General features: G+C 46.8%; 1 protein-coding gene across 1 annotated transcript in view; it reads right to left on the bottom strand.

Moving 5' to 3' along the window:
* The window catches only part of ATAD5 (ATPase family AAA domain containing 5), a 648,582-nt gene that overhangs the window by 427,303 nt on the left and 193,934 nt on the right, over window positions 1–27,345 (bottom strand). Inside the window, exon 10 of the mRNA XM_069654960.1 lies at window positions 16,507–16,827. Coding sequence (XP_069511061.1) covers window positions 16,507–16,827 — 321 coding nt within the window. The remainder of the gene's footprint in view (window positions 1–16,506; window positions 16,828–27,345) is intronic.

The following is a 27,345-nucleotide window of genomic DNA, read 5'->3' as shown; positions in this document are numbered from 1 at the left end:
TAACTGCTGATTTGAGAAGGCTCAGTGAGCCAGAATTTGAGAGATCCCTCTATATGCCATCATCTGTGAGCTGTTTAATACCACTTATATTTTCCACTGCACGGAGAGGACTTCATTAAAAAAAAAAAAACTCTAAATTGTGGTTGACTGAGAAATCGAAAAGTATTTTTGCAAAATAATTTAATTATCTTGACTAAACCATAGCCTCCATCGCCAACAACCCCAGCATGGTCCTCATCAAAAGGGTACATCCCGGAGCCCATTAGCTTGCGTCAAAACATTCTGGACTGTCTCCAATATTTTGCAGTTATGGCATCAACAGACTTCACTGTATAAAAGTATCATAGGAAACCTTGGCCTCCTTGACTTTCAGACATTTGTCCAATCTATGGGCTCCATACAAATGGTAAAATCTATAAATCCCATCAAGTGTAGCGCTCCACACAAACTGCTTTATATGTCTAGCCCAGCATCCATTTCTGAGGTACGAATAAGAGTCAAAGTCCTTAATTGGTTCTCCATCACTGACCAGCTCGTAGGTTTACCAAAGACTACTACTTTGGACATATTTTTATTAAGTTTCAGGCTAGGTTTCTGCCGATAGTTAGCATATTGGTGCCCCTGTTGAAGCACCTTCGGTCTAGGAGGCCAGTATTGTAAGCATATAGAAGTGCACTAGAATATGTTTGGTTTAGAATTGGGGGCCACACCTTTCTACCAGCACTGGAAGAATCAAAGTCAGACATAAATAAGAAACTAGGGCTAAAGGATATCCCTGCTTAAACCCCTTATTGGTAGGGAATAGCAGCATTTTATTACCCCAAACTTGAGTATATTACTGAAGCCTCTGTATCCGCGTAACTCACTTGGTCTAGCTTTAACTGGCAACATATACCAATTTAGTAAAGTTTAATTCCATTGATGGAAATATCCTACTGAGCAAATGCCTTTGCAAGGTCAAGGAAAGTTTTTCCCTCTTCTGACCTTGCAATATTTCTCAAATGATGGTGTTCAAAATAAAGGAGTGATCCACCATACTGTAGCACAGTCTAAAACATGGCTCGAGTGGTTTCAAGATGTTGTAGTCCAATGCCCACTCCTCCACTCTTGCCAAAATACACTCAAATTATTTTACTTGAGTTACCCGAGAGAGATGGGCCTGTAGTAGTGAGGGTCATCCAGTACCCATTTTTACATAAGGAACAAGTTACTAACTTGTTCTCCAACATGGGTCTGGCATGGATTCACATGCTCATGAATATTCCCCCTGCTAGGCTGGGAATCCTGGGTAAAAAAGAAAAAGATAAGCAGTTTTGCTTCAATCTGAAAAAAATCACTGTCCTTTGGGCCATACTGCCCCCATCCAATGACCGTCGTATCCCTGGGCTCACCTTCAGATTTGGAAGAACACGTAAAGTGGTTGTATGAACCAAGACGAGCCATAGAGGAAGGCAGGAGAGTTTGCATGATAATCCATGACAGACCCATGCTGGAGGGTTCCATGTAATAATGTCGCCACAAAAATCTCGCCATACAAAAATATCGCCGAAAAATGGCCGCAACCCCCACATTTATTTTTATTTTTTTACCCCTATCGCCATATATATCGTCACCCAAATAATATCGCCACGACATTTTCCCGGCGATATTATTTACGGCGACCATATATATGGCAATATTATTACCGGACACCTGCTGGAGAACAGGAATTACAGGCAAGTAACTTGTTCATTCTCCAGCATGGGGTCTTGAATGGATTCACATGGTCATGAATATGATTAAACTGCAGTACATATACAAAACCAGGGGAGGTGGCAAGGCTCAACATAAGCAATACACTTACCCCTGGAACACTCACCTCAAGCAAAGAGGTGGCATAGCACTGCTTGGCCAACCCGGGACTCCTCCAAGGAATCCCTGTCGACTCAGTAGAATCTTGTGAAGGGGTGTGTGTGTGGACGTTTATGTAACAGCCCTGCAGATGTCGAGCAGGGGTTGTTGCTGCGATGGCTCTGATGGAATGGGCTCGCCGGCCTCCAAGGGGTCTGTTGGCCAGACGATGACTTTTCACGATGCAGCCGTCGAGCCACCTGGAGATGGAAGCCTTAGACAAGGCCTTCCCATGATCACAAGTCCAAAATGGATAAACAATTGCAAAGTCTTCGAAAATCCTTCGTGCGTGCCACATAAATCTTCAAGGTATGAGCAACGTCCAGCGAATGCAACACCCTTTCAGTAGGCGTAGAAGGGTTCGGAAAGAACACCGGCAGAACCGAAGGCTCGTTGAGATCAAACTCTGAGGGGACCTTTGGCATAAAGGTGGGGTGGGTCCGTAGCATGGAAAGACATTTTTTTGTATTTATTTTTTTACTAGGGTTAAAAGGATTAACCTTTAACAAATTCATAACAGAATTAAAAACAACGCAAATAATTGCATTAATTCATAACTAAGCACATCAAGTAACAATCCTACAATGCACCAAAATCAAAAACCAAACCAATTATGTTAAATTCAAGTGCATTGCTGCCTCAACCAATGATTTTGTCCATAGGAACTCATAACCTGTAACCGTGGTGGTCCCTGTCATTCACAGCTCTGCAATACAGCGAAAGATGTAGTAATGTCTCAACTTGGCCCTGCTTCAAGCAATGGCGACAGATCCTTAAATCCCTGGGAGTCCCCGCGTTGGCCCCCTCAATTTCATTAGTATGCAGTAAATTGAGCCTCAGCCAATCTATGCCATGTCGGGATAGGTGACTTGCTTAAATAGGTTGGTAGCACCCATAGAGGCCTTACCTCAATCAGTAAATCTTTAAACCTTTTGTATGATCTTACCTTCTCGATCGTGTATGCCTAATCCCTTTATTTTAGCTTTTTGGAGGGGAAATACAGAATCATATCCCTAGAGATGGCGCTAACCTTCATGAAAGAACATTCCTGCTCCCATTTATTGAGGCAGGGCCAGGTTTGAGTCTAAAAGTAGTTTCAGTTCCCACCAGATGGAACCCTGCTCAGCGCACCAGATACTTATTGGCAGTGCAAGATTTTTTGAGAGGATGTACAATGACAACTATGGTTACTTGCTGGAGAGTGCCTGAATATCCCCGATCACCTGGCTGAGATGATGGAAACTAGGAAAGCAGTCTTCCACGAGAGGAACTTCAGAGGGGCCTGATGCAACAGTTTGAATGGAGGCCCCATGAGTCTAGTCAAAACAACGTTGAGCTCCCAAGCCGGAGCCTTTTACTGGCGGAAAAGTCCTGAATAAGCCCTAGAGGAACTTCTTGATGAGCCTGTGTGACCACAGGGGTCAGGGGAATGCTTGCCCAATGTCCAGGAGTACATGGATATGGCCGGCAGGTGCACCTTGATGGAGGCCCGAGACAGACCAGCCTTGGCCAGCGAAAAGGAGGTACAGAAGAAGCTGTCATCTGCAGAGGCGGAATCTTCCAAGTCACACACCACACTGAATCGCTTCCATTCGCGGCCGTAGCAAGACAGCGTAGAGGAAGCTCTGGCCGTGGCCAGGATTTTCTTGCATTCCAGCAGCAGGGAGTAATGTGCAAACTCTAGGGCTGCTGGAGCTAGGCCGTGAGACTCTGGGACGCAGGGTTGTGATGCAGTATTGTTCCATTTTCTCTAGAAGATCGTGAAGTGGAGGCAGCTGAATACACAGAGCCACTGACCTATACAACTAGTTTTTATATAGTGCTACAAACCCACAGGCATCCAAGCGCGGAGATGGAGCCAGTCTGGGTACCAGATGTGTCGCGACCATGCCGGCGCGATGTGGATCATCCTGCAATGGCAACATAGGAGTGCGTTGACACGTAGCGGGATTGGAGAGAAGGCGAACAGAGAACCCTTACCACAGGACAAGAACACATCCCCAGACTCCTCAGCTGAGGGTACCTGCTGGCAAACCTCTGGCACTTGGAGTTGGCTGCCGTCGCGAAGAGGTTGATCTGGGGAAGACCCCTCCTGCTGAAGTGCTGAGACACCTGCTTCCGCTGAAGTTCCCATTTATGGCAGGACCGCAGCTCTGTGCTGAGTCCGCAATCTTGTTCTTGATGCCCGCCAGGTAAAAAGGAACGAGGAATATATCCTGAAGAATGGGCAAGCGCCACAGGGACTGGGCTTCCAAGGACAGAGCAGGAGAGCTTGTCCCGCCTGGCTTCCAGATGTAGAACCTGGTGGTGGTGTTGTCTGAAGATCTTCCCCACCTTTCCCTGCAGCTGCGATAGGAGAGACTCAAGGGCCCAGAACACCACCCCGAGTTGTAGTACGTTGATGTGCAGGTCCTTCTCTGGGAGCCAGAGGCCCCTGGCGTGCGACTGCCATTTGGATTTCACAGCCTTCCAGGGAGGCGTTTGTGCCAACCGTGGCTCGGTATAGAGTAATCCAAAAAGGAGCACCCCGAGTGAGATGAGGCACAGCACCCACCAATTCGGATCTTGCTGGTACGCCTGAATGAGGGCGATCTTCTCCGTCCAAGCGCCAAGATTTGCTGCCACCTGGCGGTCTAGGAATTGCTGAAGAGGCTTTATTTGGAGCCTGCAAAAGGGGACCAGATGGATGCAGAAGACATCTTGCCAACAGAGACTTGATGGACCCAACAGTTGCGATGGGCACTGCCAACAGCTGCTGAACCGACCCAAGGATGACCTCCAGCCTAGTTGCAGCAGCCGTCGTTCTCTCCACTTCTCTTCGGTTCCTTGTAGTTCGCGGCGACTGACTACGCGCCCAAGAGACCTGCGTTTTATGCACAGAAACCCCCATTCACACAGCCTGGCTGTCAATCACGAAGCAGGGGGGGTTGTCCAGCCGGGACAACCACCTCAGCCAATCATGGCAAAGTGCGACTTGGGTTTCCTAGGATACCCTGTGCAAGGGGTGACTACACCCCTTCCCCACATTGTCTACCTAGACACCCAGGCGCCTGGAGGAGGGCTTCTCTGCAGAAGCCCGCCAAAAGACGGTGAACAAAGAAGGCGAACCTAGTTTGCCGCGCAAAGTAAAACACAAGAAGGACTTGAACAAAAAGAAATGGCAAATAAACCCAACCGGTGCCAAAAGAAAGACGATTTGGTCAAGCGGGTTTATGTTTGAGGATAATATAATAGCCAAGAACAGTACCACGTTTATCGAATATAATCGCGGTAGAAAAGTTAGGGTAGATACCACTACCACCAGCCAAGTCTAAATGTTAAGAGCAAAACAATGCTCAGGGAGGTACAGACAGAAAAGGGGTACAGATTAGCCCTTTCCAGTACTCCATGTAAGATGGGGTATACTGGGTCTGTGGTAGAAATTACTATGTAAAGTAAATGGCAACTTTACCTTTCTCTGGGGGACAGTAGTCAGCCCCAGCGAAATGGAGTCAGAGGGAAGTCTAAAAGACAACCCTGGGTTACGACACTAAAGGTGCTGTGTAACCCATACAACAACAGGGGCACTTGGAGTGGTGTGCTCCAGTGCCCAAGATCACACAATGAGTAACACCACATAGGCCAAAACACATGTAAGAGTGGAAAAAGGTTGTACACTCTTACCAGGTGGAAAGGATAAACTCCAGAAATGCAGCAAAGCTGCTGGGGGACTCACTAGGTGAGGAGAATTGGCCCTAGAAGGAGAATTCTCCCTAACATATGTCCTGAGTGGCGGGGGCATTACCAGAGTCGGTAATGCCCCCACCGCAAGGGGCATATAGCTATTAGTACCCCGGCCCGCAAGAACTGCGAGACCGGGGCACTAAAAGCATTGTTTTTGTCCCAAAACCCTGCAGCGTTTCTGTAGGGAAAAAACAAAATGCCCGCCGGGAAAGGGAAAACTGAGTCCATTTTCCCTTTCCATGGCGGTTCCCAGCGTGTCTGCTCCCAAAAACAAAGAAGGTAAGTGGGGTTGGGACGGTGGAAAAAAACAAAAAAAATAAATAAAGTACCTGGGGCCCCGGCGGGGGACGATGGAAGCCTGGACGAAGGAGCAAGTTAAGTGGGGTGGGCAGGAGAAAAAAAAAAAACTTACCAGAGTCCCCGGCCGGGGGGGGGGGGGGATGGGGGGGGTGGGGGGGATGTCCCCCCGTCCCCCCCCCCCCCCCCGCCGAGGATAAGGCGGCTAGAAACCCAGCAAAGAATCAAAGGATTCTCAGCCGGGTAACGACCAGCGAGAGCCAATCAGAATGCATTCTGTTTGACTCTCGCCAGGTACTAATAAATAATAAAGTACTACACTCGGGTAGTCCAGAGCAGGCTTTCTCCATTGAATCTGATCGAAATTGAAGTTGAGCAAGGAATTAAATGAATTACTTTTACCGACCGAGCAGGAGTGCTTCCTCTGTCTAAAATTCGGCTCTTCTGAGTCGGTGAAATCTCAATCTTAGCACCGTTGCCAGTAGACTTCTCCAGCAAGTTACCCAAGAGTTGTGGGTTGAGAAGTCAGATCTCGGGATGAATGAAATGTCCTGGTCAAAATTGTGAAAATGTACAACGTCTATGCCTCCTGCCCTTAACTGTATTGGTGTGGAAGGGCGCAGGGAAAATAGAATCCACCTGTCCAATTCCGCACTTACAACCGGAGCCATCATTGATGTATCTATGGGAGGGTTAGTCAGGATGTCGCCCTTTGGAGGTAAAGGATTAACGGATATCTCCCTGTCCCGGACACTAAGGAAACTTTGATGAACTGACAGATCCGGGTCCAGAACCGTTTTAAGGGGAAATGTCTTAGGAGTCCCTTTTTCAGGGTGAACCTCTTCGACTCCTTGAGACGATAAACTCGGTCATCTAGAGGTTGTGGGGGGCTATGAGGCTCTCCCCCACCCAATGAAATCTTTTCATTGCAATTGGGCACTAGCTCCACAATGGCAGTTTGGTGGACCAGTGCCGAATTGCCTAGCGCATGGAGCACAATCAAGGTCAAAACTATTATCAGAATAGTCAGATACATTTTCATTCATTTCAACACCTGTTTTTTTAATGCATTTTTTTTAAATTATGGAAGACCTCAGTTTACCACTCCTCAACGATACCGCCATGTTTGTAAGGGACTGTGAGAGCCTACCCCTCCACCCGCACAGCCGGCTTGGTGTGAGGAGTGTAACCCACAGGCCTTCCGTCCCAAGGTAGGAAACAATTAACCTACGAGCACTAACAATGATATGATATATGGCATTCATTATGCGCCTATACACAAGTGTTTTGAGGCGCGACGAGGCAAGGGAGGGGGAACAGAGGGAAGACAGACAACGATCTTAATAGACCAGGTGCCATTCAGATCGCGCAAGTGCATGGGAAGGGGGAAAGAGAAAAGTGCGTGGGGAGAAGGGAGAGGAGTAAGTGCAGTACATGGGATAGTATATTAAATAGGATAATAGAATGGCCAGATGGTGGCAAGTGCAGGTAAGAGCAGACATAAGTGCTGGTAGGGGGACTGTAGGGATACAGAACAGTCCCCAAGTGCAGGGGTTGCCAGGGAAGCAGTGCAGGTGAGCAATTGGCGGGGTCTGGGCCCAAGATCAGAAAGGGTGGCCAGGTAACCAGTGCAGTTTCAACCGGGAATTCAGCAGGGGAGAGGGGGAGAGAAAGCAGAAGCCAAGAGGAAGGTTTTGAGGTGCTTCCGGAACCCGAGATGGTGCTCCTCAAGTTTCAGCGAGGCAGAAAGGCTGTTCCAGGGGGAGGGCCCCTGCCGAAGAGAGATCTACCACCAACTTGTTGCTTGGAGAAGCGAATGACCCTGAGGGAGTTGGAGGCGGATGAGCGAAGAGCTCGAGAAGGAAGATATTTGGGACTAAATGGGCACAAGCTGAACTTGAAAACTGCCCGTGATGATTCACTGAGACTGCACAAAGCCCACCCCTTCCTTCTGTCGAAGGGTTCTAGAAGTAAGTGATTGGCAGTCTCACCTACGACTCTAACTATCCCAATAAAATGCATAGTCTGCCCAAGAGTGAACCTCAGCAATTTTTACAGGTAATTTAAATACAACCAAAAAGTTCAAGAGAACATTTCTTACATACCGCTCCCAGGATAGGGAGAAGTATGTGAGCCGACACTGAGGCATAGAAAAGACTGCCTCTACTCACTATTTTATGGATAAAAGTTTCTATGCCTCCCCAGACGCCCAAAGAAGCCACCCTTCATAAACAAGCAATCTATCGCAAACAGGAAGGAGTGGCGGCTCACGCAGGAATTTTGAAGGTTAAAGAAGGAAATGAAACCTGCCTTTACTCGAATCAAAATCAAAAGGCTGCAGCCACTCGCCGCACCCCCGAAGAGCCAAACAGCCACTTGAGGTCCACTTCGGGTGCGCGCGCGGTATACAGGACTTGTAGGGAATGCTGGGAGGGCAGTAGGCAGAGCCCACAGTGAGTAGGGAGGGGCTGTGAAGGAAGCAAACAGGAAGAGCAAATGAAATAGTGCGCTGCCAAAATCCTGAGCAAGAAGCACGAAGTCCAGAGGACAAAGTCCTTTCTTCCAAATGCAAATGAGAGTAAAGTATACATTTACTTTACTGCAAAGTCCTTTACAGATATAAATGATGTGTTATGAGCAACCTTCCTCTCCCTGGCCGCAGTCGGGCACGAGACACAGCAGAAAGCGGCTGGGAGTATAACAGCCAAACAGCCACTTGAGGTCCACTTCGGGTGCGCCTATTGAAGGTCAATTAACACCCATTAATTTACATTCAGAGTCAGATTGGTTATTTGTGGCAAGCCACCACATCACATATGGTAGTTCTCAAGTGAGTTATAAAGGAGTGGTAGAAAAAATGTTAGTCAGCGATGAGAGAGCAGCAACCCAGGGTAGAGAAAAATTACATGAAATAGCAAGATAAAGTGACTGGGCTGTGTTCCATCCTTAGCACTCCTACTGCAACTGCACCCTAGTATATGAATAGTTGAAAGGGGGCGGTATATGTTGGTGTACTGATGTCATCCTGCAGGCCAGGCAGCCACACAGGTAACAGGTGAGGCCCATGGCCCTAGTCCCAGGCCCTTAAGAACTAGCCCCTTTGTCACTCCTTTTCCCAGGCATCCACAACCACCACTATTATCTTTGCTGCTCCCCCTTGCTCCCTTCACCAGATTCTCTACTGTACCGGGCTGTGGCTTCCAAAGCCCCTATGCCCCCAACTGTGGCTCCCCAGCGCATACAAACAGGTATTTAATTTCACTTCCTTGGAATATGGGATAAGCAGCAGGAGCTCAAACCAACGCCTTATGGGAAAGATGACAAAGATCAGACAGTTTTGCAGAGACAGACCCAGATTTTAACCAGGGATGCAGACATGTGAAGAAAGGTGAAATTCTCACATGGCTGGAGAACTTGTCCTGTGCCCAAGGTTAAGGTCAACAGATTTAGGCTCATCTGCCTCAGACTGGGAAAATGGACAACTTGTTGGGCCAATCTCAGAATATTCTTGTCCCTGTCAGAAAACTTCCTGCCCCAGACAATTTCAAGCTTGCTAATCTTACCACCACCTGGACTCCAGCAGAACCCATAGCACTTCAAGAGAAGTTCCCTCCCTTGTGTTCACACCCTGATTCTCATAATGAAGGGACACCGTAGCAGCCTATAAAACACATGCTTTGACATGGCACAACTCCTAATGTTGCCGATGGCAGAACAGATGGCCACGGTCTGACCGAATGCCCAGCCTTCCAATTTCACTGAACCCACTCTCACTCAATTAATGGCTGGTGGCAGGGGTTTACTTTTTACTACCATTGTGTTTTTACCGCGGGCTGCAATTGCAGCCTTGGTAAAGCACCCATGGGTGCCCATTTTGTCAAAAAGGGCCCAGTCTTTTTTCGCCATTTCTTGCTGGAAAGGTCCCTTGAGATTTACTCTGCGTGCCAAACCAGGTTTGGTCCCTTTGTTCGTTTTGTCTTTGGCGGGATTCACAAGTGACAAACAGGGACATTGAGGGTAGGTATCCAAGACTTAGCAGTGGTGAACATAATTTAAAAAATCCGACCTTTGGGAAACATTCCACTGATTTTACTCAGTTCTTCAAACAAAATTTTAAAAAAGCAAATTCAACTGCCAGTACCATTCATAAGGAAAGCAAGAAGTTACCTTCAATAGGCAGATAAGTACCTGTGCTTTAGGTTTTCTTAAAGGCTACCCGACTTGCTTCCTTGGTTTCTCTAGGGTTGGGTAAAAATGCAAATTAAATGCAACGGCTTTCTTTTATGGAGCAAACCGTGGGATGATCTAAAAAGGTATTATGTCAGATAGGCAAGCAATTAGAATATATTTTATGGTAATTTTACATTTAAAGGGGAGTTTTCTCGCCAATGTTATTCTGTACAAGGGCCGAGCTAGCCAAGTTTACACTTTTGTGTCCTATCTACGTCCTTTTAGGACCCGCCTACGCATGCTCCGTAGGCCGCCCCAGTATAAGAGGCCCGCCCCAGTATAAGAGGCCCGCCCCCGTGGTTCCCCTTCAGATTTCGGCCCCTTTAAAGTAGGAAGGGTTAAACTTATCAATCAAATACATTGCATTCCGGGGAGGTTTGGCGGGCGCATGTGAATCCATGAAAGATACCAATGCTGGAGAAATGGAGTTACAGGTAAGAAACTATTCCCTTCTGCAGCATTGGATCTTTCATGGATTCACATGCTTAGAATAGATTGTATAGCAGTAACACTTGAGACGGCGGTGAGAATGTAATGTAATATACCCTCACCATACTACACAATGCATATGTACAGTAGGAATAAGTTAACTCATATAACCTTACCTACATAAAGTATACTGTCATCAAAAAAGGTAGAAAACAGATTCTCCACAGCGTGGAGCTTACCTTACTGAAACAGATGGCGCAGGACAGCTCTTCCCATCTGCACCTCGTCCGCATGCTGCCTGGCAAGGCAGTAGTGGCGGGTAAACGTGTGGGGCACTGACCATGCCGCAGCCTGGCATATGTCCGTCAGTGGAATTCCTGCCCATAAAGCTGCTGAGGAGGACATTGATCTTGTAGAATGGGCTCTAGGATGTCCTTGCAGCGGCCTTCCGGCCTTGGAGTGACAAAACGCAATCGTCGATGAGACCCATCGAGCCAATCCCTGTTTAGAGATTGCATTTCCTCTCGTCGACGGACCATATGCGATGAACAGTTGTCGAGTAGACCTGAGTTCCTGTGTACGGTGTAGGTAAAATTTCAGAGCCCTCTTAACGTCCAGGGTATGAAGAGCTTTTTCTGCTGTCGATGATGGTGTCGCGAAGTAAGTAGGGAGAACAATGGACCAGTGTTAATGATACACTGTCGGAACTTTTGGGACGAACGTAGGATTAGTTGCCAGGACCACTTTGTCCTTAAAGAATCTTCGGTATGGCGGGTCTACGACCAGCGCTTGCAGTTCCGAGATTCTCCTAGCTGATGTGATAGCAATCAAGAATGCCAGCTTCCACGATATGAATTTTATGTCGGACGTGGCCATAGGCTCAAAAGGTGGTTTCATTAAGCCTGCCAACACTGTGTTGAGACTCCAAGTTGGGGGGGAAACGTTTTACCGGGGGAAAAATTTGAAATAAACCCCTCATGAAGTGTTTCACAAGTCTGTCGCTAAATAGAGGAGACGACTGCCTTTTCCTCGTGAACCTTGAGATGGCCGCCAGGTGCACCTTTATCGATGTGAAGGATAACCCCCTCTCCGCCAAGAGAAGCAGGTAAGGTAGAACTTGTTCCGGCGTCACCAACAACGGTTGTAGGCCTTGTTGTCCTCGACACCATTCACAGAACCTCCGCCACTTATAGGAGTAAGATTTATTTGTAGAAGGGGCTCGGGCCGCCTGCAGAATTTTTTGGCAATCCTCCGCAACGTTTAAAGCACCGAACTCCGAAAAGTCAGGAGCCAGGCTGTAAGGTTGAGACTGTCCGGGTCGTGATGCCACACCGTGCCTTTGTCCCGGGATAGTAGGTTCGGGACTCTCGGAAACGCTATGGGATGTTCCAGCGACAGGTGAAGCAGGTCGGAGAACCACGGTTGCCTCGGCCAGTGTGGTGCCACTAGAATTACCCAGCTATTGTATCTGCGTATCCACTGAATTGTCCTCCGTATGAGGGGGAACGGGGGAAAAGCATAAAGGAACATGTCCGTCCATGGGAAGGAGAATGCCTCCGCCATGGAACCCTCTTGAGGCCATATGCTTGCGAATTGCTCGCATTTCTTGTTGTCTTTGGTTGCGAAGGCGTTCAGAGAGGGGTGACCCCATTTCTGCAACACTTTCATCAGGTGAACTGTGTCCATTTCCCATTCGTGTATTTGGGCCATGCTTCTGCTGAGGGAGTCTGCTTGGGAGTTCCTCACTCCTGGAAGGTGATGAGCCACGATGGAAATTTCGTGCTTTAATGCCCAATGCCATGTTTTCTGGGCTTCTATGGAAAGAGTTCTTGATCGCGTCCCTCCTTGTTTCCTCAGATAAAACATGGCCGTTGTATTGTCGGTCAGTATTCGTACTCACGAGCCCTTGATGTGTGGTAGGAATGCCTTCAAGGCCCATCGTACTGCTCTGAGTTCTAACACGTTTATGTGTAGGAGTGACTCCGTTGGAGACCAGCGACCCTGCGTTTGGAGAGCACCCATGGGAGCTCCCCACCCGGTTAGGGACGCATCCGTAACTATGGTTCGCTGAAACTCCGGCTCCTGTAGGGGTACGCCGTTGTTCAGATTGTGGAAACTGCCACAACTGAAGGGTCCGAAGCAGCTTGTCGTCGTTGATGGTTATCTTGTCTGACCACGATCCTTGAGCCTGCGTCCATCGGCCCGCGAGGAATTCCTGGACTGGCCTCATGAATAGGCGACAGTTTTCCACCAGATGGATGCAGGATGCCATGGCCCCTAGGACCGAAACGTATTTTCTCACTGAGATCTTGGTGTATCGCCGTAGTCGGCATGCTTGTTGATTGAGTCTTGAGGTTCTGTCGAGGGAAGGTTTCACTAGCCCTAACTGGGTCTCGAACTGTGCCCCCAGGAATACCAGCGATCTCGATGGCTGCAGAGAAGATTTTTCGAAGTTTATGGCGAATCCCAGCTGTTGTAGAAGCTGCACGGTGGCTTGTAAACTTGTGTTGGTCGACGCTGGGGAGGATCCCCTTACCAGCCAGTCGTCGAGGTATGGGTATACATGGTGGGCTTGCTTCCTTAGCCAGGCCGCTATTGGAGCCAGGCATTTCGTGAACGTTCTGGGGGAGGTCTTGAGCCCAAAAGGAAGAACCGTGAATTGGTAGTGAGTCCGCCCTATTACAAATCTTAGGAATTTCCTGTGTTTCCGACCCATTGGAATATGGAAATACGCGTCCTGTAAATCTAGGGACGCTAGAAAATCCCCCCCTTGAACGGCGCGGATCACTTCCTGCAGAGTGAGCATCTTGAATTTTAGGCTCTTCAAAGATTTGTTGAGATCGCGTAAGTCTAAAATGGGATGCCATTTGCTGGCTTTTTTATGACGAAATATCTTGAGTAGACTCCTTGACCTCTCTGTGATGTTGGAACTAATTCTATCACGCCCTTTGCTAACATGAGTGTTACCTCTTGTTGCAGTATCTTCAGATGGGAATGAGCGGTGAACGCAGGTGGAATTTGCGGAGGGCTGTGTTTGAATTGCAGAGAGTGTCCGTTTCTTATAGTATCCAGCACCCATTGATCCGTCGTTATTCGTTCCCATTCGTCGACATATGCTGAAACTCTTCCCCCCAGAACGGTGTGTTGTATGTCACTGCTGATCTTTATTTTGCTTGTCTCTCGACGACGGATATGATGGTCTTTTTCTGGAAGTCTGGAAGTTCCGGCGACGGTTTGCCGTTTGGGAGGCACGTCTGTATCTCTGGGAGGGGTAAGCTGATCTGCCAAAGGATCTGTCTCCGGATGCAGAGAATCTTGAATTACCTGAAGCCCCTCTAAAGGGACGAAAAGATTTGTAGTTTCTGCCACTCTGGAGGGCACCCAATGAACGTGCCGTGTCCGAGTCCTCTTTCATTCCCTTTAGGGCTTCGTCCACCTTCTCACCGAACAGAAGGTCTCCCTCAAAGGGCATATCTAAAACTTTGTATTGTACTTCTGGCCTGAAGTAGGTACACTTAAGCCATGACTGTCGACGTAATACGACCCCATTATTTACTTGCTTGAAGCCTGACTCAGCGAGGTCCACCGCGATGTTTATTGCGTGATTTGAGGCTTCCTCACCTTCTCGGACGAGTAACATCGCTGTCTTCCTATGCTCTTCCGGAAGATCAAGCAACGGAGCTAGCCTGTGCCACATCTCCCTATCGTATCTGGCCACAATTGCCAGAGAGTTTGCGGCCTTTACTGTGGTCGCTCCCACGGATAGCACTTTTTTGCCAAAGGCATCTTGGCGTCTCGCTTCGTTCTCCGGAGGAGTCGTGCACTTGTGCTGGGCCTTCGCCTTCCTCGCCGCTGCCGCCGACACCACCGAGTCTGGCGTTGGTTGGGAGGATAAACACTTGTGGGTAGACTCTGGAGCCTTAAACTTTTTTTCCAGGCGTCCTTTCACTTCCGGCTCTGAAAACGGGTGACGCATTGTCTGCAACCCCTCCTTCCATACATGGTCTAGTATTGGTATCGAGAACAGACCTTCTCTTACCCATGTGGTCGAACAAAAAACAGTCCTTTTTCTGTTCTTCCTGGGACAAACCAAATTCTTTGCATGCTTCTCCATCATAGAATGGAATGACGCAATGTCGTCTGGAGGGGACGGGTGAGCTGGGCTTCTAGGGGTTTCCAACTCCACCTCTGACTCCCAGGTTGGATCCCTGGAGGGGGATGATGAGATATCCGACATGGGTCCCCTGTCAGACTCCGAATGTGGCAGCTCACCTTCCTCCTGTGCCAGTGCTGAGATTGGCATGCGTAGGTGCGTCGGTTGACGGGACGGGCCCGGCTCGTCGACGGGTGACTGCGGCAGGTTTGCCTGAGGTAGTCTCTGGTCCAACGACTGTAACAACGATTGAAGCGTGGACAGAATTTCCAACGACAAAACAGATTGAGGACTGAGAAGAGGGGCAGATACCGGTATAACGGATCCCCTCGTCGACGACTTGTCAGCCACTCATAGCCCTAGGTCTGCTGGGCCAGCTATTCGCTCATTCTCGTCCTCCGAGGACAGCAACACAGCCTGTTCTTGTAGTAAAGTATCCGGGGGGGGGCGGATCAAAAACTTCAGGCCTCCAGGCCTCCTGTAGAACCCCTGTCGACGAGGCCATCGTCTATGTCGTCGGTGGGACTGTGGATGCCACCTGCGTGAGTGGCAGGGTGGGGGCCAATGACTGGGCCGCCGTCGACGAAGGTGACTTAGCAGGTGGTTTTGGCGGTCCCGCCTTTTCCACACTTGGCTTGCTTTTACTCGACTCTCGACTCGTGGTCGATCTATGATGATCGCCCCAGGAGGATTTCCTTTCCTTTGATGAAGATGATTTCTTTGACGAGGAGTCTCTTGTTGAGTGGCTTCCAGACGACTCTTTCCGTCGGTCGAGATTTCTTCGCCGGTGGTTCCGACGAGGTAGCGTGGCGTGATGTTTTCGCCGATTGTGTGAAGCCTACCTCCGAAGGGGGGGGTATGCCTCCGCTCCCTCATTCAGCCATGCCACCAGTCGTCGACTGTGGTCTTTGAGGGTTTTTTGAGAAAACCCTTTGCATATGTCGCAGTTATCCGCCGAATGAGGGTGGAGGCAATATATACAATCCATATGTCCGCCCCCCCTCGTAAACTTTTTTCAAGCCGCACGTCGCGCATGGGCGGAACAGCGCTTTTCCTGACACGGAGGACATTTTCTGTACTCAAATTCCAGTAACGCAACCTTGTATAAAATAGTAAGACACGCGAGGAGATCCCACTACTTTGGAGACGGTTGAAATCTGAAGGGGAACCGCGGGGGCGGGCCTCTTATACTGGGACGGCCTACGGAGCATGCGTAGGCGAGTCCTAAAAGGACGTAGATAGGACACAAAAGTGTCGAAAGTTTTCCTTAGGAAAAGGCTATATATGTGTACCGAGGGGTCCCAGTCTGACGACGGGGAATATTCTAAGCATGTGAATCCATGAAAGATCCAATGCTGGAGAATATATTTTATGGTAATTTTACATTTAAAGGGGAGTTTTCTCGCCAATGTTATTCTGTACAAGGGCCGAGCTAGCCAAGTTTAATATTGATCCCAGAAAAAAGTAATGAATACAAGACAAAAATAAAGGTTATGCCACAAGCAAATGTAGAAGTTTAACATTAACTACTAGGGTGAGCAGACACAGATATGGTTATTACTCTTTATTGGTAAATTTCATCCAACAGGCCCCCAGGAGCTCTGCTTCCACTCTCTCCCCAACCACCCTCTCCTCACAATTCTCACATCCTTTATAGCGGTTTGAATCCTAGACCGTTCCTAAGCAACATCAAGGTCCTGGTTGATCTGTGGATAGTTACTTGATAGAACATGGATTTACACATAACAGCTACATATGCAGTTTACCTGAAAAACTACACTTACCAGGTGTAGTAAGAACATCCGATGCAGCACCCTCTACTAGTATAACTTCATCAGAGTCCTCAATTTTCTCCTTAGGTGATTCGGCTTGCTTTTTCCTAGATGCTCGAGTACGTTTGTTTTTGGTGGAAGCTTCAACTTCACTCAAGCTGCTTCTCATGCTTTTTCTCGCAGTAGGATCCACTTCAGATACCGTTGTCTGGTCTGTAACACTGCTGCTGGTTGCTTTCCTTCTTTTCGATTTGAGGTCTCCAACCTCTTCCTTTTTTCTTTTGTTTTGTTTCTCAGGGTCCTCTGAACACGTTGCTTGGAATTCAGAGCTCCCTAATTGGAAGAAATACAAAAGTAGACGAATGTAGGTTGAAAGGGATGCAGAAGACAGTTACAATAGATATAGTCACTTTTTATTCCAGTATAAGAAAGGCAGGAGTAGCTAGGACGACACCCACCACACATCACTACCTAGACAGTTATGAACTGTCAGAAGTAGAACTTCACCAGTGGAAACTATTACAGCTGACAGACAACACATCAGACATCCACACCAGCACATTAAGAATGGGATCTCAAAGTCTGCTTTATATTGTGACAATCTTCTGATGAGAATAAATAGATGACTGTGTAGTTTTGCAATACAGTGTCAAATTGATGTGGTGCACTTAAGAATGTGGGTTTACTTTCTGAGGGGTGGTGTAGGCCGACTAAGCATGTGGCATTTTAGTGATTAGGGTGATATACTAAAAAAGAAATGTCTTGCGTTAACAGGTAATGCAGTCAATATGCATGTAATATCTGCTTCAGGCAGAGGAGTAACGGGCTAGGTATGATATATGTGAAACACCAATGCGGCTTGCCAAGAATATTTTGTTAGCAGATATTAAAATTGATTTCTATAATCTGGCATGGTGGACAGATTTTATGAGGCCACCCAACTTATAGTGAACAGGGGAACTCAAAGGTTAGCCACAACCCAATGAAGGTAGCAATGGAGAGCAGTCAAGGGTATTCTCTGGACAAAGTGAGTGGGGTAAAGGGAGCACAATGAGTCCCCACAGTGAATCATACAATATCAATGTAGACAGGAATGTACAAAAATACTATTTATTCTTGGCCCAAAACACACTAAATATTAAACAAGCAGGTGATAAACATAAATACAGGCACCATAGATTCTAAAATGCATTCAATGGCTTCAATAAAATAAGGTAAGAGATGCAGTAAAATGGAACCATGTCACAGGAAATATGCCCTAGTTTTAGAGGTCCAATCCCTATGAAGAGTGGGATCTTGTGCCCAAAAGGTCACAAGGCTTCTCCCCAGAATCTCTGATGCAGGTGTTGGGGATTGTTCAAGAGAAGACATACAATACTACTGGTAAGTAAAAATGTGCTCTTATCCTTCCGGAAATGCTTTGCATTTACTTCTAACCCCCTGGCCCATCACCCCCCACTCCCCAGATAACTAAGCGTCAGCTGGAGGTTTGTTTTCCTGCCGTTGGTTCTGGTGAGGTGCCCAGGAGCTGCGCGTGCAAGGATCCTACAGATTAGGTCAGGTCCAGGAGCAGAATGCAACCCTTGTCTATGGAGAAATGCAGAAAGCACCGATGCAGGACACTTTACAGGACATGAAGAGGGGGGGGGGGGGTTTGGGGAGGTTGGATTCCAGTGGCGGCCACTGCACACAGACAGGTATGCTTCCACTAGAGGATTAAGACGACCTTCCAGAGCAGGACCCGTTGAAGCTGGGAAGTTGAATTCTACAAAATGGCGACTTGCACCACATGCTGGCAGCCATCGAAGTTCCGGCATCAAACTCGGAATGGCAATGTTTCACCACACAGGGCCTTTGCAGATCAGGTAGTCCAACAGGGCGTCATCAGGCCAGACACAAGAAGGGATGCTAGACCTCTTCAGGAGTCTTTCAGATCTCCAGTCGGGTTGGTCTTTGACACTGGATTCTGGCTTCAGGAGTCCTCGTCAAAAATCCTGGCTGGAATCAAGTCCAAGTCCGCCAGTGGTAAAGATCTGCACCAAAGAGGCAGCAGTGGTTCATTCAGGGATCACTGATGGTTTCAATGATGTCTCACACTCGAGACTTTCAGGCACCACAGATGTGGAGGGGGATCAGACAATGGTCCTATCCTATGGGCCCCTTTCCTGAGTCAGTAACACAAAAAAATGGCATCACTAGCCCGCGATAGCAGCCGCTTTCCCTGGCAAGTGCATATTTCCTGGCAAGTGCATATTTCCTGGCAAGTGCATATTTCCTGGCAAGTGCATATTTCCTGGCAAGTGCATATTTCCTGGCAAGTGCATATTTCCTGGCAAGGCAGGAAGGCCAAAGAATAGGCAAAAATCACATGCCGTGGCTATTTCAGGGCACTAGTCACGTTTTATAGCCATACGTAGTAAGCCTGAATTTGCACAAAACAAATAATAAAATGGTAAAAATATACTTGGCTGCCATCAGCTTGTCTTTAGGCACATAGAAATAACAAAGAAATCCAACAAATGCACCTTATTTTCCAATCCATGTAAAAGGCAATATCTTTGGCAACCGAATAGAAGGAACAAGTTACTTACCTGTAACTGTTGTTCTCCAGCATGGGTCTGGCATGGATTCACATGCTCATTAATATTCCCAGTCGTCAGGCTGTCTTTCTCCTAACAACCAATCACTGGTCTCTGGGTCATACTCCCCCAGCCAATGACTGCCCTCTACCTAAGCCCCTCCTCAGGCAGCCGCAGAGGGGTAGGCGGGAGGGTTTGCATGTGAATCCATGCCAGACCCATGCCGGAGAACACCAGTTATATGTAAGTAACTTGTTCCTTTATCAGCAAGGGGTCTGCCATGGATTCACATGCTCATGAATAAAGAATACATAGCAGTACACCCATGACCAACCACAGGAGGTGGCAAGGCTCAACATAAGCATCTTACCTCCTCAAGCGAACAGGTTGCGCAGCACTGATTGGCCGACTCTGGACTCCTCCCTGGAATCCCTGTCGATGCAGTAGAATCTCGTGACGGTGTGAGTCGACCTCCACGTAGCAGCCCTGCAGATGTCCAGCAGGGACACACCAGACAGGAATGCCATAGTTGCAGTGATCGCTCCAGTTGAATGGGCTCGGACGGCCAGGCAACGGTCGGTTTGCCAACCGGTGACAATGGGTGATGCAGCCAGAGAGCCACCTGGAAATGGAAGCCTTGGAGAGGGCTTTCCCAGGGTGTAGAGGGCCAAAGTTCACGAAAAGTTGTGACGTCTTCCGGAAACTTTGTGTGTGGTCCACATAGAACATCAGCGCTCTAGCCACATCCAGCGAGTGCAAAGTCCTCTCAGACGGCGACAAAGGAGTCAGGAAGAATACAACACCAAGGGCTTGCTTAGATGAAAGTCCAACGGCAGCTTGGGCATGAAAGAGGGGTACGTCCATAGCACTACCCTCATCTCGTGGAATGTCAAGTAAGGTGGTTTACATGATAGTTATGGTTTTCACCCCTCCCCCTGCTAAGGGTAAGATGTGTGTTCCTGGAGGGGAGTCTTTCCTTGGTCACCTGAACAAATGGTTTCACTACAGCTCCCATAATCCTTAAGTGACAGCATTAGCAATTTAAGTGGATTCACCTGAAAAGAAAGGCAACACAGCCTCCCTGAAGAGTGTTGGGACACGAAAGCGCTAGGAGGCGGAGAACAGCAGTACAAATGCAGCAGAAGGAATCCAACTCTGAACATTGGGAATTGGACACTTTTGGGATTTAACCCAGTTATTTTTTTCTTTCTTCAGGTAGTATATTGGCCAGGAATTGGGAGTGCACGCCTCACCCCCCTTCGGTTTACATGAGGGCCTGGATCTCTCCCACACATCGTGCGGAGGTGATGGCCACCAGAAAAGCTGTTTTCAACGACAAAAATGTTAGTGGCGCTTAATGCATAGGCTCGAACGGATGACCCAGGAGCCTAGTCAACACCATTTTGAGTCCCCACGCTGGAGCCTTCACTGGCAGGAACGAACAGAACAGTCCTTTGACAAACTCCTTAACTAGACGGTGTGACCATAACGACGACCGTCCGGAGATCTGGTGTAACAGGAGATAGCCACCAGATGAACTTTGATGGAGGCATGTGTCAGGTCAGCCTTGGCCAACGAAAGCAGCTATGGCAGCACCTGCGGAGCCGTGACACGTAGAGGATCGATCTGTGTAGGGCTCCAAACGGCGAACCTCTTCCATTTATGTCCATAGCATTTAAGAGTAGATTATGCTCTGGCCTTGGCAAGTACCTCCTTGCAGTCTGCTGGGAGCACGTAGCCCCCAAACTCTAACGCTGCAGGAGCCAGGCCTTCAGGTTCAGCGATCCTGGATCGTGGTGCAGAATTGCGCCTCTTCCCTGGCGAGAAGATCTGCAACCACTGGAAGCTTGACTGGAGGAGACGCCGACATGCTGAGAAAGTCCAGATACCAGCTAAGCACGAGGACTCCCAACACTTGAACGTGCAGTAAAAATCTGCCAGAGGAGGGGCTTAGGTCGAGGACAGTCATTGGCTGGGGGTAGTATGACCCAGAGACCAGTGATTGGTTGTTAGGAGAAAGACAATTCAGAAATGAAACTGATTTTTTCTTTACTGAGGATTCCCAGCCTGACGGGGAAATATTCATGACCCCTCTAAGGCTCACCTTCCAAGGCTGTTGCCTGTCTTAAGCCCACTAGCCTGCTGCATCCCCTTTTGCAGGAGCCAGCGCTCTAAAAACACTGCAGGAGCAGTGTCCCCCTCCATGGAAGCGAAATCCATGCTTATCTCGGCGCGAGGTAAGCCCAAGGACCTCACACTATCCACGACGGTCTTATGAAGAATTTTTATCTCGGCGCTGTGGAATGTGCTGTAATTATAGTGGCACTAGTATAGTGCCAGAGGCACCCCATCTGCGCCCACTGTAAAGTGTTGAATCCAGTGTACCTGTTCTCCATTACACTCCATGCGGTGTGAAACAGGCCAAAATGGCCGCCCTGCCTCACGAATCGACTCCGACGAGCCCGAGACCTGCTATCCAAGTGCCGATTGGCTGCCCAGTACCTCATCTGCACCTATCCCAGACCGGCAGGCGTAAGCCGGGCCACCCTTCCATGTCTGAAGCCTGTCTGAAGCCTGTCTGAAGCCTGTCGGACCGTCGACCGGTACCCCTGCATTGGTGCTCATTGCTCGCACAACTAAGTACTTTCTCACCCCTTGGCCCCACTAAAGACTGCCTACTATTACCAACCTTTGCGCACTAAGCCTTCTACTCGCCCGTGGCAATCAGCTCTGCGTCTTCACGGCACCCTTGATCTGCGCATATTACCAACACAGGTAGCGGAGTGAAGCAGAGTGTTTGTGGTGTCTTGCTGATCCAGAGAGGCAGCAACAGTATTTTCTCTATTTTCTTTACCTGGAGGTGGAGTCCCAGGCAGAGTCCCTGCTTCATAATCACTCCGCAGATGCGGAGTGAAGCAGAGCGTTTGTGGTGTTAGGCTAAGGTGAGAAAACTATCCATTTTCAAATGTAATCATTAATTACATGAGTTCGAAGGGAGGACATCCGAACCCAGTGAGTCGTGAGTTACACAAACTAACTTATGAATCCAAATTCTCGGTCTGTAAAACCTAAAGATGTCCCCACTCCCCTCAACACCTACACTCCAGTCCAATCCTTCACACAAAACCCAAACGTAAAAACACAAGCACAACTTAAACGTTGTAACATTGATCTTGGAAAGGCTTGTGACTTTTCCTTATACACCGCTAGTCCAACAAGCAGCGGACCGGAGCTGATAAACTACGAGAAGTCACTAGCTGTCAAACATAAATCCTGACAAAAACAAAATGACGTCTTTACAACTAGCCCACCTCCCCTTACCTGAAGGCGGCACTGCGCGTGCTGCGCGTGCTGCTCCTGCTGTGCCTGTTTGCGTTTTGCTTCCTGCTTGCGACACGGCGGACGGGGCAGCCGCGGGGTGTTCCTCCGCTTCTCCCACCGTCTCCGGTGGTGATCAGGCTCCTTGGTTGGGGCTGGCGCTCCATGCTGGGGAGCTCGGAGAGGGTGGGCGGGTTGCTATCTCTGCCGAGGATGGTGAACGGTGCGGCAGTGCCGCGGCGGGGAATGCTTCCCGGCTGACTGGATGCGGTCGGTTGAGGTGTGCTTCGCTGGGGTCGGTGCCTGGAGGTGGCGTCCGCCCTCTTCCCTGCCTGACTTCCGCCTGTGACGACTTCGTTCGAGGTCTAATGTTACCAAACAAAGCGGCTATTGATTTAGCTGCGGCAGATAGCGACTGCTGCATATCTGACCCACACAGCCAAAACATAGTGAATGTAACAAACACACTGGACACAATTGGTACGACAAAGGAAAACGTGTCATACGATACAAATATTGATAATAGTACTAAAGAAATCATAAGCAGTCCAAAGAAAACAAGTGTGAAAGTAAACTTCTGTAATACATTTAAGGATACAGCACACGCAAGAAAAGAACCAATTTGTGAAAATGATGCTCTTGTACCAGATGCTCCATCTCATAGATCTTGTTCCATGCACTCCTATTGGATTTGCTAATGAACAAATACAAGAAGAAAGATTTCAAACCAGAGCACAAAACGCGCAATACACTTATGAGACACTGGCTTGTGGACCAGATGCAAGACGCAGCTTCTTAGCAGTTGCCGACCAATCATTGAAAGATCTGTCTAGCATCAATGAACAAATACAATTGAAAAACCAGCTTGATGTAACAAACTGCGAATCAAGACTGCAAACAATAATTGCCACAAATGCCAATGATCAGACTCTTGGTGATATTTCACCTCAACGCAAACAAGATACACAACTAAAGAGCTCGAGGCCATTTAATGAAAGGACAAATAAAAGAAGGATTGATTCCAGTAATGAAAAAGAACTATGCAGATCCCAGAAAAGATTGACAAGTGGATCTGCAAATCAATCAATACAAAGATCTACCTCTACTGCACTAAATTTGAACGAGGTTGAAGAAACGAGATTCATCTTCAGAAGAAACTTCTTCCTCCGACTCATCTTTTGCAGAAAGACCATTTCCTAAAAATTAGGTGGTCACATTTTTGGAATTTGGAAGAAATGATCACAAAACCCACATTGAGATGGTAAAGGGGCACCAACTGAAAACTTATGCTTTGACCTAATGCCAAAAATATCATCGGCAATAACCATTGCCATAGCACCATTTACAAAGATGGACGAGCAATTTAATGACAATTATAAAGATCGGAACACACTAATTGCCCTTTTAAACTCAAAGATGACAAACATCGAATTCAAAATGAGAGAAATGAAAATCCAATCTCAATGACTTACAGTCCTTGGAAGTGTCCAGTGCGCTTCTCAAGGACCAAATGGTATGCAACGCAAGTGACAAGAGATTGTTAGCGGAAGTTGCCCGAGAAGCTTTACAGATCTTGAAAAAAACTCATTTCGATAACATGAAATCACAAGAAACATCAGAATTAAGGAGATTCACGTAATCAAGTGAAACTGTGATTCACTTGAGTTCACCTCCGTGCCCATCAACGCACAATGGTGAGATGGGAAGGCAACTTGACCTCAAGAAATGACAAGGGAAAACCCAGCCACTTACATCCAGCTCCCAGTTTGATGTAGTGGAGACGAGTATAATCTCTGAGGAAATAAAACTCAGAAAAGCAGATATCTTCCTCAAGGCAGCGCTTAACTACTGGATCGAAGATGGCTCTTAACGATAGATACCAGCGATAAGGCGGATAAAGAACCAAGAGGAACTCAAAGCCATTAAATTGAAGGATCTGGATGTTCCCTCTACCTCGAGTGACAAAAGTCCAAGAGAAACTGAAGTTGTAATAGTTATTGACCAACTTCAAGATGAAAGAAACACGCAGAGTGCAAAAACAAGTGAAATGGAAACTCAAAAACTTGTAGAAGTTCAGACTAAGACATGGGTATATTAAATATTTGAAAAACAAAGCAACACATGTGCTGAATAAACCTGTTATAACAGCAGGTAAAGCCAAAAAGAAAACCAAGAACACAATAGAACAAATACAAGGTTCTAAGAGAGGATCATTAAAATTCTTAAGAAACCTCAAACCTCTGAACTTTCCAGCGCTTACAGCAAGAAGCGAAAAAGAAACAAGGTCCTTCAAACAATTAATTAAAGATCTGGATAAAATTCATAACGATTATGAGAAACGTTCTAATAGCACTGACAACACAATTGACGACTTAATGAACTTATCAATACACAAGATGGTAGATGGCGACTATGACACTGATGTTAACCCTGAAACATCTGGGAATCCATCAAGTTGCACGTCAAAAAAAGCATTGATCACCTTAGCTCATGTGAACAATAATCCAATGGATCTGATCTCAAAAGGGAATTATGAGGAACGAGTAAGTATAATGGACCCAATTGAAAGTGATGAAAGAGAGAGAACAAACTACTGGAATTAACAACAAAGACATGGAAGAAAGGTTCTTAACTATTGAAGAGCGAAGAAACCTTATCCACTCAAAACAAGACAGGGAAAATTCATCAACAAATCAAGAGCTTCTACAACCTATCTCTCAGAAGAGCTATCAACGTGAATCTGAGAAATTATTGGAAAGTCTCCTAAATAATCAACCAGGAACAACACAAAATCGAGAAGACCATGCAAGAAGTACTTTTCCGTTGCAGGCGCAAAAGTCCCTACACAACAAAAGACACAAGTAGCACAAACTTGCATAAATACGAACCCCAATTTTTGCATTATGTTAGAAAGAGCTTATAAGGCAAATGACTGCCTTATATTGAATATAAGAAATGTGTTAACTTTACTAAAACATACTGGACAACTGAAAACACTGTCTTCAAGAGACCTAAAAATAGTTGTTTGTAAATGAATTGCAGACTGATCGGGTACTATTACACATAGATGAAAGACACATAAGGAACCAAATTATGGATCAAATGGAGGTCCTAAGCAGACTTGACTTCGACATCAAAGAGCTCAGTAATGATCAACTGAATCAGCTAAGAAATCAGAAAGGATCAAACCGAACCAATTAGAAATATAACTGGAGTCTGAGACGAAAGCATGACTACTTTCCGGAATAATGAGCTCAACAAACAAGCTAATAATCTGACTGCAGTTTCGACATCGGTACAACCTGCTAAAATAAACAAAAAAAGGAAAATAAAGATCACCATCCCTGTGCCCGTTAACCCAGACAAGAGTCAAAATGAACAATTTAAAATGCAAACAACTGCAGGCATGGATGATTGGAGTTGGCTGTCCGGCGCTTTGAATCAAAATAAAGCAAGCTAGCGTCATAATATAAAAAATACTGACATTCTTCAAATAGGATCCTGGAACACAAGAGGGCATGCTCATCTTTTTCAAGATACTCCTGCTTTACAAAATTTGGATATCTTGTGTTTACAGGAAACTTTGGTTGGTAGATCCACCTCTGGTACCGGATTATGAGATAGCAATTAACATGGCTATTACACAGAAACGGGGGTCGACCTATGACTGGTTTGATCACATTGGTAAAAATATGCAGTGGTTTCAGAATCCTTTACACAAGAAATCTGACCCCTTATATTCAAACTGTAAAAATAGGGACAGATGTTAATAAAAGCTGGCTAAAAAAACTCAATACATATGGTTAATATATATTGGCAACAAAAATCAACAGGGATTTGGGCTTTTTTGGATGAGTTGTGTGACACAATAGATGAAATTATGTCACAAGAGACAAATGTAAACCCGATATGTGGTGACTTGAACTTGGATCTTAACAAGCCATCGAGTGTAAATGGGTCTAGTCGAACACGTCTTAAAACAGAGCTACTAACTCATCAGCTCCTTAATGATATATCCGTGAGGGAACTTAGAATACTCAACGGGAATACACTGGGAGATGTACCGTCCAATCCCACTTAGAAAAACGGAGCTTTAAACTCAACTATTGATTATTTTGTAGTATCAGAGTATTGATTAAGTAGTTTTATTCTTGACAGTACTGAATATGGACCAAAGCGACCATAATTTAGTCACAATTGGAATTAAACATGAAATGAGATCTGATAAGTCTGAAAATTGGTCAAATGAAATTACTGTGGTACCTAGTCGTAATAGGCTAAGGCTTAACAGCATGAAAATAAAAACTATTACGGCCTACATCCAAAAGAATCTAGAGCCGGACTATGTTCCACTGTTAGAACAATTTAAAGAGAAATCCAATACCAGTGGTAAAACTAACTTTCGCCATTGCCATAGTTACGACCGAATTGTGGTAGAGAAGAAACGCGAACTATGAAGAAACACTCGGGCACTAAAATATGAGAATGCCCAAAAGCAACAAGAAGGGAAAAAAAACACTGAAAACAAGAAACAATAACTGGATAAAGGCCCATAGAGCCATAATGCAACAAAAAGACGCAGAAGAAATGATGCGAACACTGCACAACAAAACAAGAGAATTTTGGGCAATACTGAATAAAACTGAGTCAAATCAAACAGCGCTCGTTACCAACATGGTGAGGCTCAATGGCTTAACCACTACACTCTATAAGCCCCAGAAATTAACTACGCAAGAAATTACTTGGAAACATGAGACCTGGAACATTACCATCTCAAAAGAAAACATAGCAGAAAACATCAAAAAGCTAAGTACATCGAGAGCACCTGGTCCAGACGGATTGAAAAATTATACACTAAAGGACAATCCTAAGGAATGGACTGAATTCTGTTACATTCTGTTTAAAAACATAATACGAGAACAAACCATTCCTTTGTCATGGAAAAGCGCTATAA

This window comes from Ambystoma mexicanum, chromosome 3q (genome assembly GCF_040938575.1).
Source record: "Ambystoma mexicanum isolate Mex_15411 chromosome 3q, UKY_AmexF1_1, whole genome shotgun sequence".
NCBI lineage: Eukaryota > Metazoa > Chordata > Amphibia > Caudata > Ambystomatidae > Ambystoma > Ambystoma mexicanum.
Note: the sequence above shows the minus strand (reverse complement) of the source record. Positions and strands in the feature narration are given on the sequence as shown.